The sequence below is a fragment of the Musa acuminata genome, chromosome BXJ2-9 (assembly GCF_036884655.1).
Source record: "Musa acuminata AAA Group cultivar baxijiao chromosome BXJ2-9, Cavendish_Baxijiao_AAA, whole genome shotgun sequence".
Taxonomy (NCBI): Eukaryota; Viridiplantae; Streptophyta; class Magnoliopsida; order Zingiberales; family Musaceae; genus Musa; species Musa acuminata.
The window spans coordinates 672,089-685,671 of NC_088346.1; the positions used below are offsets into that span (position 1 = coordinate 672,089).

Below are 13,583 nucleotides of genomic sequence, written 5' to 3' on the forward strand. Positions count from 1 at the left end.
ACCGCATCTGTGGATTCCGAAAGTCCGATTTACTCTGGAAGATGCCACATCATTAGGACAGATATTGCGAGAATCTTTTGGGGATACAAACTTGGATGAAGATCGTGAGAGGATCTTTTAGTGATTCGAACTACTTCGTTGTTTTCTTCCAAGTCATCTTGAAGGCCAAAGCTTAGCTTCTTGTCCCACTTCTTAAATGGATTTGACTTAAAATGGTCTTTGTACAGGTCGATAATTGTAACTTTGGATTTAAATATTCTGTAGATGAATCATGTACCTTATCATATGATGATCCGTAGAGTAATACGTACTCCAGGCAACAGTCAGTGCGAGATCTGGACAGAGAATGTACACAGTTTTACCGCTAAAATCATAAAATAATAACATCGTGAATGATGGCATTCAATAGTCAAAATCTAGGGCTTGTCACTTGTTTTTAGAACGTCAACAAAGTCTAGTTTTATGTATGAGCAAAATAAAACCGGGATGGCACAAAAAAAACTTACATATGTGCACAAACAAAGAGTGTGTGTGTGTGTGTGAGAGAGAGAGAGAGGAAACTGCTCAATTTATACGAAGAAAGGAAGCTCTCAACATTAAACATTTCAGCTCGAAGCTTTTGGTATGACACATGAATGTCAACAAAAATAAAAAGAAGGAAAACATTACAGCAGCTTTTTGTACAGTTCTGACCTGTTTTTCCTCTGGTCGACGACACCATCTAATTGCGCTTCTCTAATTCTGTGCTTCCTGAGCTGTTTGAGAATTATGTAAACTCTAACTTCTTTGCATGGTATGGTTCAGTAAAGAGGAGCTGAAGAGACTGCCTAACCAAAACTATATGGCAGAACAGCAAAGCCATATGTTTGCTGAGTCAACTCCCGAATTCTTTATACCGGGAGTGGATGTGTAAGTCCATCTTCAAATGCAGTACTCCAAACTCTTGAAAAAAATCAAATAAAACCTGTACAAATTCAGCTATCCCCTTGCCCTATTACCAAAAATGCCGCGGCTCCTGCTAAAGCAAAGAATTAGAAAGACAAGTTTATGACCAAGTATGTTAAATTCTGACAACGTAGCTGAACGATACTGTTCTTGAAGATTAATTAGGAAATAAAAGAGAGACTACACACCATCACTTCATCTAACATTTCAAAGTATGAACAACTTATATCCGTTTATAGCTCAAAACACACACACACACAGAAAATCAGTGGTGCATAAAAGCAAGTGCAATAAATCTAAAAACACAAGTGAAACACGCAATGTCACATATAACGAGCACAAGGAAAAATATATGCACAGTGACATGTTCTAGTTGCTAGCATTTATCATTCAGATTTTAATCTTATTTAATGGGCACGTAAGTGGTATGAGGACGATAGATGGTTACCAAAGGGATCGATGCATTACTTCAATGTGATGACAAATATGCTTCTCCAGGCTCTTAAGTTTCTCCACTGATTACATATTTCCTCTGCAACAAAAAAATAACAGCATAAATCATCTGATTTCAAAATTCAAAATCAAGCGGATATTCCAAACCAAGGTACATCATGGAAATAAAATAAAGTGAATATCATTATCCAATAATATCATACCATTGCTATTTCTGTACACCATTGATCAAGTTTTCTTTCGAGTCCTTGCCAAAATTTTGTAAAAACTAGTAAATAAACTTCAATGCATATTTATGAAAATAAAACACAACTGAAGGGAAAAAAATTATTAGCTTAAATAGATTAAGACAAGAAGACCTTAGTATCTAGATGACTTGGCCTCGGGAACTCTGGCAGAGCAGTAGGTTTTTGTGCTTCCGAAGTCAAGGAGAGCTACAGGATAAGAGTAAACAGTCGAGAGAGGCAGACAACACAAAGTTATCAGTTGGCTATAACAAAATATTTCAAGCTTCGTGTACAGCCTCAAATTCATCAAGATACTTTGAAAAAAGCATATAATTATGACAGCATAAACTTGTTTTCAGTTGCATGAATCTACCTTGTTAAAATGTTCAGTTAGTGGAGTCTGCTGAAGCTTTTCTGTTGTTGAAAAGTTGACCTACATAAAGAAGTATAACAAATTCAAATTCAAAACATGAAATAAAATTATCCTCTTAAGGATTTAAAAACAATATACTCAAACCTTGGGTACTGTTATTTCCCACTTGGTGGTTTGAAAAACCTCATCTCCATTTCTTTCAAAAATCTGCTAAAAGACATGATACTTAAAGATGCTTGTTGAAGAATGTAATGGGTTTTCAAGATTATGTAAGCACGAAGGTTGCATGAGAGTTGGATCTCCAAAGATTCTTATTACCTTGTGGATAGAAAACAATTGATGGGCAAAAGCATAGAGGTCAGATTAAGCTTCTGACCCTTTATTGTATAGTTGGAAAATTCAAAGAGCATTTACTAAGTACCTTTTGATTTAATGTTTGAGTTCTGAGTTCTGCTGGCATGTCTTTACTTTCAGCAGTCCGCTTATCCCCACTAGCATCCACAAAATAAACAATAAGGATTATTGAAATATAAAGTCGTGGATCAAATAATCTGAACGCTAAAAAAATGAAGGTTCGAGCCTATCGCAACACTCCATAAATGGATCAAATAATTTGTTCTAGCCAGCCAATGCAAAGAACTACATGCATCATATCCTATGTTATCTAAATGTCAAACCTGGAAGTATGACATGAAAATACATGACTGTGAAGCTCTAGTTTCACCGAGAATCAAAATTTGTATGCATGTCTATGGCATATCTGCATCAGACCTTGGCCACTCAGATGACAATTTCCCATTAAAACCTAATACTTAATAAAGTCATGTTAGATATCTCAATTTAAGTTCTCATATCCTATGTTATCTAAATGTCAAACCTGAAAGTATAACATGAAAATACATGACTGTGAAGCTCTAGTTTCACCGAGAATCAAAATTTGTATGCATGTCTATGGCATATCTGCATCAGACCTTGGCCACTCAGATGACAATTTCCCATTAAAACCTAATACTTACCCAATAAAGTCATGTTAGATATCTCAATTTAAGTTTTTGACTTTGTAGTATGGTTATTCAAACCTAAAGACCAAGCTGAGAATAACATAAATGTAAGCATCATGATTTCAAATACCGCGTTTCTCAGAAAATAAAAGGAAAATAATAATTAACAAAAAGAGAATTTCGAAGCTTGCCCATGAGAACCATACAAAATTCTGCAGAGTCAACTCTTTCAGCTATTCAATTAAAAATTTGCTGTAATTTTTAAAAGACCTAATTTACCAAACCAAAGAACGAGTTGATTATGATGCTGTAATTAACTTCTGACTGCAACTCTAAAGATAGTGTGATTCAATATGAGACAATCTTGATTATATGACTTTCTCATACTTCATTGTTGCCTTCTCAAGGTATGTTTTGCATCACTACCACATAAATTAAACATATTTCTTCATCGCTAATCCCTTCAAGACAAGCATTATATAGATTTCAACTAATAGACATGCATTATGTTCATAAATTCAATTGATATGGACAATCACAATCTAAGTTGATTGTGACAACCCATTTAAAGGTGCAATAGCACTAGTACATGACAACCCATTTAAAGCATGACAAATTAGATAGTAGCACAAGCTTTTGAAAGTTGATCTGAATTCAATGCCTTTTCTTCATGCTTTTTTGTATTATGATCACAATGACAGGCTTTCAACTGCTTCTGCTTCCAGTTCATTTTCACTCATACAATTATGGCAGTAAATGCCTTTGGCATATATATGTTTGAGTCTCCGATAATACATCCATAAGTGAACATCATCAACCTAATAATCAGCATGCAGACCCTCATGACTGGAAAATTATATAAGAATAGCCAACTCATGATGTTTGCATCAAAGTAACACTTTAGAATTGGCTAGTCCATAAATCGACCTACATCCAAAACAGCTGAGTTCCTAGCGTTTACCAGCCTAGGATGTCTTGGGGTCAGCCAAGAGAAGTTAATTCAACTGATCCCTAGTAGAGCCCTGTCCATGAAGATTTTAACCTCTTGAGTGATAAAATTGAGCAAATATATTTTTTATTTGATTGTATTTTTATCTCTTTTCCTGAATCTATGATATCTTAATTCGATTTCAAATTAGTTATTTTTATAAAATCCATAATAACATCCAATAGATCATGTTGAACTAAAGCACACTGAAACATTCAGCAAAGAACACCTACTTGACCAAAAAGATACTAATATACTGAAAACAGTAAATTTTAAATGCATATGAGAACATTATGTTCATGGAAATAGTTGATTAACATAGTGTATATATGCATGCATGTACGTTCTTCTACATACTGTCGTATATGTTGTTGAGCATCTTGCCTTCAGTATAGCTAAATTGCCAGAATGTCAAATTCATGATCATGGATGGTGGTGTGTGCCAATACATGCCAGCAATATCTGCCCAATATACTAATATGATATCACAAGCCAGATATTGGCTTGCATAAATGCGACAAGCGACATCAAGGTCTTTGGCTTATAATGTCACTGAACTAGCTAATCATTTACTCATTATGCTATCTATGCCTACACTAAACTATGGCATCATCTGCAACAATAAAAGACTTAAATATCAGAATTTATTGGAGGAATGGGAAAGAGAAGAACCTTTGGAAGTTAGTCTGAAATACTTACATATGCAGTTGCTGGTGACCAGAACTCTGATATCGTATCCGTACTGAACTTTTCCTAGCAGCAGGAATATGACTGCTTGAAATCTGCAGTATTTGCACATATAGCACTCTTTGAGATTAGCATAATATCATATGTTCTTAAAATTGAGTAAAGTTTATCATCATATCCAAAGCTTTGATTGCAAAAAACTAATCAAACTTGTTTGACATTTTTGCAGCATATATATAGGGTATAGTTATCGTAAGAGAAGCAAAATCTGATTTATGGAACCTACCAATGATGATGAAGTTGTGCTGTGTAGTAGAGCCCTGTCATGAGTTCTAAAATTGAATTCCTAAAAGCAATTGGAGCAAGAAAAAACAATTAAATTTAGAAATTAAATTCGCAATTGCTAAATAGCCTGCACAACTTATGAAATATATAATCAGTTTGAAGAAATGAGAGTTTCAAGCACCTACTTTAAATTTGGGCAATCTAGGAGTGCTCTTTTGAGGAAGGGGCAGAGATGGAGCCTCAAGAATCTGGAAACAACTAATACAGAGTCCATGACTAACTGTTTCATGTACCTACTATTTAATGATCAAAGGATACTCACTTTTCTATTTAGAGGACGTGCTTTGAATGTGGAAGTAGTCTGTGCCATTCCTTCGACAAGACATTTAGCATCATCCAACCTGATTTAATGAGAAGTTTAGTAGATAGTTATGCATTAAATAGAATGAAATGGATTTAAAGTAAATCACCTTTGTTGTTGAACTCTTGAACTAAGTGCCCTTCTTGCAGTTTCTAACTCAGGTTCCCTTGGTATCGTAAGCTTCAATCTATGAAGCTGGTTATTGGCATCAGCAAGTCCATTTTGCTGGATATCGTCATTGATAAGTAAATATCAAGTACATCTTAAGTAGGGAATTGTTAAATAATCAGGTATTTTATAGCTAGTTGTTCTTCAAAAACATATCATTGAATGCTAGAATTTTTTAGGCAAGGAGAATCATTATCCAAAAAGCATGTTTTTGCCACATTAAAAGAACATCATAAGAATTTCAAAAAAAAAGATGCAAGTCAACTATTTAAAAAGGGCTTTAAGAAGGAACTAGAAATCATCATTCTTTTTTCAGCAAAAGAATTACCTTTCCTGGGACTTTGTGAAACAAGTCGATTTGCTGCTTGACACCATTTCCCTGCAATGAACATGAAGCTTACCACGTAACTCTGACATATTACATTTACAATCACATTTCATTAATTCAACAAAAGGAACTACACAGAGACATGCGACAAAGTGAAGAACAATTCCAAGCGGTTCGACAATACATGAGATTACACCAAAAGCTGAGGGAGCATCATATAGTGGGCTGCAGGGTAGGAAAAGTGATATGATGATGAAAGCTACTGGAAAATTTTTCAGAGTGATTAGACAGAAAATAAGAAAAACAAGCTCAGCTTAGACAAAGGAAAAGGTAATGTTGAAACAAATGAAATTATCCTTTTTTAGGTAGTTGTAAAAGTACATTAGGTCCAAAAACTTTCCTACCCAAACATCTTTATATAAACTAATTAAAGAACCATCTCAAGTACAAATGACTAGATGTCAACCAACCACACTCAGAAGAAGGATGCTCTTCCGAGTTTTTGGAAAAACTGATAAAATTTATAGAGTGTAACTAATATTCTAAAATAATTAAGTTTTACTATCATTTTTCCTAAGAAACTTTTGAATATTAAAACAACTATGATTACCACTTCATAAGAGGGCAGCGTTTAAAGGCCCTAAACTTCCTGAAACTGGAAACTTCCTATTTTTAAATCGAAGATGCTAATGACCAACCAACTAGACCAATCACCAAATGCACTAGATTGTCTATCCAAAACAGTGGACAATTTTATCCTTCACTAGTTGCTATTTCCATTAAATTATTAAATTTGATTTATATTTAAATTCCCGGACTTTATAACACCACACACGTATAAAGTATTAGAATTACTTGAAGTACAAGATCATAAAGAGAAAGCATAGGATAAGGACATATAATTACTCATCCTATGAATAAAGAAACTAAACCATTCCAGCATTTGCCATAACCGCCTGCTTCAAACATTAATAATATAGGACTTGAAGAGGTTTAGGTAAAAGATATTCTGAAGAATTGCTTTCCTTGTCATTTCTCTTGAATATATTTAAGCATACATAAGAGAAATAGAGAAGTACAAAAATAAGGTACGTTGAAGAAAAATATAGGAGATGGAGGGGAAAATATTAAACAAAAAATGAAATGAGCGGCAAAAGGAGGAAAGTCTCTGTGTCATATGGAATTTGCAGATGGTGTGTCTCCAATATTAATTATAATTTTAGCCTGTTCTTTTCACTTTAAGCAATTAAAACAGTGCCTTCTAGTTTTCTTATCATTACAGGTGCCAGTAGGATATAAAACAATATAATGATCATTCATTATGCTATCCGTCCTACACAATGCACCTCAACAAAAGTCTGATGGGTCCCAGCATGGTAGGCACCATTTACAATAAAGTAGTGAAAACAATGTTGCCAACAATGGATTAAAATTGAACCAGCACAAAAATAGTTCATTTGCATAACTCCTTTTGTTTTGACTGATATGATCACATGCACCAAGATGCACACATTCAGTTCATCTTAAATGTGGATGTATTTTCTATCTGCTCTTGGACTAAAGAGGGTTGGATTTCTGGATATGTCATCAATTAGATTCAGAAGCACAAAAAAACAGCAGCTCTTTCGACTTTGTAATTGATAAGAGATTCCTGTCAGCACATTTTTCATCTGATGTGGAAGATGACCGTAGGATTTCTTAAGGGTAAAGATTGTATTATTACATTCCTATTGACAGGTTAACATGCAAAGATAGTGGCATCATTTAGTCTACATCAATGGGTTTACCCTTTTAAACAGATCTAAGTTGTCATCTTTGTTCAAGTAAGCTCAATGCAACTATGAAATACTGGAGTTTTGCACCTTTGAAACTTAAAATTTCTTGTGCACTAGTGTGAATGCTATTTTAAAAAGGTTTAGAGAGGAGATCTTCTGCCAGATTCAGTTGTCATAGGAAATGACTCTGATTCTTGCGACTGAAGTGAGAACAACTCAAAGGGCACTTGCAACAAGAAAACCAGTGAGATGCCCACTTTCTTACTGTAACATGTGTACCTAGATGCATCTAATACACCATAATATTCATTAAATTTCAGATAGAAAAATTCAGATTCCAATATTGATGTGCCAAGGATGCACAGTTTCTAAAGGACTATCCAGCTCCATTTGGGTGTAGGAAATAAAGGCCAACATAATCGACCCACTTTTCAGGCTTTCATTGTTAAGTCCAACAGAAACTATGTAAAAGTAGACTCCAAAAGTTAGTGCAAGTCTACCTCATTCTTAGTTCATGATATGACATCATGTTACTAATTTTACCTAAAAGCATGTCAACAATGATTTTGTTGCTTATAAAAGAAAATTACAAAGCACCTTGCAGCAATGTCCTTTCTCCAATCTCTGCCTTTTGGTAGCTTGAAGAGTATAATTATTTGAATCTTCAGATCTTTTTTCTTTTTTAACTTGTAACTGTTTCTGCAACCTGAGAATGAAAGAAATAGAAGATAAAACTCAACTTTCACCCAAAAAAAAAAAAAATCTTGAAAACATTACAGTCGAGAACAAGGGTTATTACAATACCTTCTGCCATTAAGAATCAGAACATAGCTAGTAATATTTGAGATTAAAAAATGGTACTGAGAGTGAAAGAAAGCAAAAGAGTGAATGAAGGACCAATGGATTGGGCAGTCTAATACATACTACCCTGGACATACTGGTCGCTGTGGACTGAAACACGCCTAATTTCAAAGAGTCCGCATGCAAAATAGGCTTGTCATGGTTCTTTTTTATCTTTTTTTAGACCCAATAAACCCTCTCCCTGTGCCTCTCTCTTGCACAACCCACCGCACACTATCATGCAGCGCCTGCTGTCATGCTGCACACCTGATTCTAGTAGAATCAGTACTCTTCTTCTCCTCTCTGACACCTCCTTCCCTCCTCTTCCTCCTCCTCTCATCTTTATACCACAGCATGTTCAGACATACTGTGTTGGAATGCCAAAACAAACCGGACATATACTGGTCCAGCCATGGGACTGACATGGGTCTGGTACCTGACACAGGTCTAGTACACAAAATGTAGAAACTGGATTGAATCTTGTACAAAGGCAAATCTTCTAACTAAGGGTATATTAAAGTGAAATTAATGGTCACTCCGAACATGATAATGTTTCCAAACAAAAATTGTCAGTTTTTTGCCCATGATGGATGAAGAAATGTTATGAAGTTGAAATGTAAACATCAATATAAAGGCATACCTGCTGATTGACGTCACTTCATGTGCTCGGTTTTGTTTGGCCAATTGACTTGCAGTAGGCTTCATCAAAGTTGATCTTTTTGAGAAAGGATTCTTAAAAGTAGATTTATGGTCAAGTTTTGATACACCTTGCAGCATAGAATTGTGGAATGTATGTCCTAAGCAACAAACATAAAACATTTTATTAAGCACATTGGGACCCAGTAAAATTTCAAAAGCAATGGAAGCATGAATCTGTTGTGCTAACTACTTAAATTGAAAAATAGAAATGATCAAATGAACCCAAAAAACTGATATCTTCTATTCCTTTGAGTTGGAAATACCCATGTAATTATCATAAGACCAAATGTTATGCTTCTTTACAATTTCAATCTCTTCGCTTTTACTCGTGTTCTTTAACTAGTATTCAGGTGTGTACTTATCTACTTGTATCCATTTCCTATTGCACGATTAGAAAGAAAGTTTCCATCTATATTCCTCTACTATAATTCCTTTGAAAATCTCAAAGTCCTGTTTATACTGGAAAGTAACTAAGTACTATAAATTATCAAAAAGTACTAGCACTAAAAGAAAGAAAAATTAGAGCAACTAATATATCACTAGATGCTAGCATTCACCGACAGAATACCTCTATCAATGTCATTAACCATAAATTCAGGCGCAGCAGAATCTGCATGAGAACCATCCGGATTTTTATAATCCAAATCTTCATGATCTGAATTGGTACCTGTAGCTGCTATGTGTATATCTTTTCCCAAAAATAACTTCACTATCAGAGCTGAGAAAGATGAAGAACAAATAAATCAAATATATAACTTTACAAGAGCCAATTAGAATAGAAAGGGAGTAGAATATCATGGAAACAATTACAGGATGGATTTTGTATTGAAAAATAATTTGCAGTCTTTGACAAAGGCAAACTCTGCTATGAATATCAAGAATCCAAGAGAGCATAAGCAGTGTATAAAGCTCAGAACAAGCATCAACTGATTATTGCTCCAAACTCAGTAACAAATGGACAGTCTTCAAACTACTTTATCTTAATTAAGAGAGAACCACCGATCCTGCACTTTGTCCAAAAATTACTTTCGCTTGCTTTCTGCTATAAACAGAGCATCTTAGTTGAATGTTTCAGGAAAAATAAAGTGAACTCATGGTCCTCATTCTTTTGAAGGAAGCCCACATGTTATCCAGCCAGTGTGCCATCATTTTTTGATGGGTCACGTCGCACAATAACGCAATAAAAGCACCAAATGTTGCAAGCATATCTTCAACTCCTAAAGACAAAAGCTCTCTAACAGTTTGTTTTAGATTTGGAATAATTTGTTTGTATTAGTCTATTAGATAACTTTCCATTCAAGTACAAGACATAGCCATGTCATATTGAAAGAGAACAGTCAAAAGAATTAATCATTTGACTGCTTTTAATGGATTCTATTAGCTAGTAGACTTTATTTGCAAATATACTGATCAAATAACCTCTGACTTGCATTAAAAAAAATTGTTCCAAGATGTTCTGTAAGCGCTTGTGCTTTTATGTTATCTCTAAAATTTTCTAAAGTTGAAAAAACACCTGTGATCAGTAGGTAAACCCCCCAAATATAGGCAAAATCCAATACGACCAGCCAGCTATCTCGTTTGGAGTGCAGGAAACCATCTTCTTTTTATCTCTTTTTTTTTTCTGGTTTAAAAGATGAATGAATAGACACGAGTAGATGAACAAAGAATAATAATGTTATTTAGCTGACTACTAACAGAAAGACAAAAGGCCAAACTGATAAGAACAAGAAATATGCCTTCTCAATGAAAAGAAGGCACCGTCGCATCTAAATGTTTGTCTCGACATATCCGAACGCAAACGTGCATTAATCCCCTTATTAATCCCAGCTGTTCAATACCTACATGTTCCATCCCTTAAACTTGTGAGAAGAGGTTATTCCCCGAAACTAAACCTTGACGACCTCAAACTCCCAGATTAAGCCAAGAAATAGGGCACAGAGAAATGAGGTTACACTACATCACATCATAGACGACTAGAGATGACAACAGAATCATTCGCAACAATCACCAGAACCGATGAAGCAACATAAGGATCGAACCGAAAACCGAAAACAATCGAAAAATGGATCAAACTATTAGGGTTTTGCGCATCGGCGAAACGGCACGTACGAGAGGGAGGGTAGCTCCCGGCGGTATCGAACCATAGCTCCGCAGCCCAAGCCTCCGCCGGCGTCTCCTCCCGTCCTAAGTCGAAGTACCTCGGCGCGTCGAACTCGTAATCGAGATCGACCTCGAAGCAGACGAATACCCCCTGAACGGCTTCCACCATCTCGTCGTCCATGGCTCCACGAAGGCTACAGAGGAAGAAAGGAACGAGAAGATACGGCGGGCCGGGAGTTGACTCCGGCCACCGGGGAGATCCCGCTCTTAACGATGGCGAAACGCGGGGATACGGCGGAGGGGGGAACGTGGAGGAAAACGACGAGTCAATGCGGAGGCGGAGGAAATTTGAATGCGGGGACGGGAGGAGAAGCCGAGAGACCGGATGAAATGACCTTATTACCACCGTTGTCCTCGGTAATGCCGTTCACGTCCTCGGATTCTTCCTGGGATGCTACCGTCATTTAATGAAATAGTTTAAATTTCAAAAAAAGGAGGGGCTCTAAATTATAAATACAACTTTCCTTTTCCTTCAATATCAACAAATTTTTTTGGAATTTTAGATCTAAATTTAAAAGGGTTTAATATATTAAGTTTTAATTTTAAAGGCATTGTTTGGAGCAAGAAACAACAAATAAATTTGTATTAAAAATGAATTTTCTTTTTTTATATAATTTAGATTTAATTTTTTTTAAGACAAAATTGTCATAATTTAGGTAATTCCCAAAATTCAAGAAAATTTTATGAATAAGTTTGGTGTGCACAAATGTTAGGTTCTTATTATAAAAAATTAATTTATAATATTTTAGTTAGAGTACTAATTTTAATTGTTTAAAAATAGACGAAAGCATTAATAGATATTTTTCTCGAATGGTAAGTGACAAAGATGAGATTCGATCACCTGATTTTACTATCTATTTATCTATCGATCAAAAATTGATAGAAAATATATTATTTTTAAATACGTTAGTAGAATCTTTTATAAAAAAAAAATAATTTAGCGCTTGGATTGATAATTATTAATAATATGCTATATATATATATATATATATATATATATATATATATATATATGTATAGTGAGGTAGATTGGATAGTTGTTTCTTGCAAAGATATACCTGTGTTGTGTTATAGGTAAAATACTTTAAGAAATATCAAGTACAATGATCAATAATACATGAATGCCAAAAGTCTTTGTAGATTATTAAATGTTCTTGATTGTGAAATAAGGGTCGTTGTACAGTACATGAAATGTTAGTACACTGCTAGTAATGCGTGTTGTTGTGTCATAACTCTGTCTGTTACCGTGCAAAATATGACTTGGCCATATATGAGTAAATTGTCTTGTACTTGAAAGATCTTAGTGACCGTGTGAAGAATCCTATGTAAGTGTACCATTATTAGCCTTTACTTGTGAATTAGAAAATAGCAAATCAATGTTATGTCCAACAAATATAGGAACTCGAAGCATTTCAACGATGATTGGAGGACACGTCCGATGAAAGTGAACTGCGGAGATTATCGCCATGTTTATTATATTTAACTTCTAATTTGTTGTTTAATCATACTTTTTTTTTTTTTTTAGATATTCAAATTAATTAGTAAATTATGTAATAATTTTTTATAGTTAAGTTTGAAATTATGCATTGCTGAAGAATTCAAGAAACTCCTAAATTATTTATGCATTTCAACTGTTTGATATATGATTTGGCCCCCATTAGAGTTGCAAGCTAAATAAAAAGGATAAAAAAATGCTACATATATATTAGTGATATCCCAATTATTTTGCTTTATTTTTTTTCTTTTATCAAATCCATTGCATTAAATTTGATAAAATTTTATGTTACCATGCCTCATTTTTTTTTATGTGGACTCGGGTATAATCAACAAATAAAACAAGTGAAATTAAAAAATCTTATTTTTTTTTATATTATCAACTACATCTAGTATATTCGATTAGATGTTCTTTTCTTGAATTATTATCGAAATATTTATGATGGTTTGATAATAAAATTATGTCGAAGAGATCTTGGAATTTATGATATCATAATTTTAAAAAAATTATTTATATTGAAAGACTCACACCTTCGTCTCTACGGGTTACGATCTTAAATATTAACTATAGATCACTTGAACCTTCGAATATAATAAATAAATCGAGAGTTTTCTTATGATGAAAAAGAATCATCTTAACTCTTTATAAGTTAATAAGGGGTTTTAGGAAGCTTATAAGTAATGGATCGGAGAATCCAAGATAATATTCCTATCTCGAATCGGCCTATATTTATAAACATTAGATTTATGTAGCATTTTGATCTTTCACTCACTCCAAATGTCATTGCCTCTTTTGAAA

At 34.3% G+C, this 13,583-nt stretch overlaps 1 protein-coding gene across 3 annotated transcripts; it reads right to left on the reverse strand.

Annotated features, from left to right (window-relative positions):
* Window positions 1-597: 597 nt before the first annotated feature.
* Window positions 598-11,544, reverse strand: LOC103996623 (protein TPX2-like). 3 transcript variants are annotated; one of them, XM_009417565.3, is made up of 17 exons: window positions 11,240-11,544; window positions 9,699-9,848; window positions 9,072-9,228; window positions 8,189-8,297; window positions 5,817-5,867; window positions 5,430-5,545; window positions 5,282-5,360; window positions 5,145-5,207; window positions 4,961-5,020; window positions 4,687-4,769; window positions 2,420-2,489; window positions 2,143-2,205; window positions 1,999-2,058; window positions 1,758-1,832; window positions 1,602-1,645; window positions 1,414-1,477; window positions 598-1,015 (listed from the first exon to the last, which is right to left on the reverse strand). In XM_009417565.3, exons 1-15 carry the CDS (start codon window positions 11,409-11,411, stop codon window positions 1,607-1,609), a joined length of 1,347 nt encoding a protein of 448 aa, XP_009415840.3. In that variant the 5' UTR covers window positions 11,412-11,544; the 3' UTR covers window positions 598-1,015; window positions 1,414-1,477; window positions 1,602-1,606. The 3 variants fall into 3 exon arrangements, with proteins under 3 accessions (XP_009415840.3, XP_018673523.2, XP_018673524.2); XM_018817978.2 differs by having other exon boundaries at window positions 1,394-1,477; XM_018817979.2 differs by having other exon boundaries at window positions 598-1,018; window positions 1,394-1,477.
* Between the last annotated feature and the right edge of the window lie 2,039 nt (window positions 11,545-13,583).

Coding starts and splice junctions, on each gene's coding strand:
- LOC103996623 (XM_009417565.3), bottom strand. CDS start 11,411: ATGGACGACGAGATGGTGGAAGCCGTTCAGGGGGTATTCGTCTGCTTC. Junction 8,298..9,071: donor GAAGTGACGTCAATCAGCAG/GTATGCCTTTAT, acceptor TTTCATTCTCAG/GTTGCAGAAACAGTTACAAG. Junction 2,490..4,686: donor GGTCACCAGCAACTGCATAT/GTAAGTATTTCA, acceptor TGTGGATGCTAG/TGGGGATAAGCGGACTGCTG.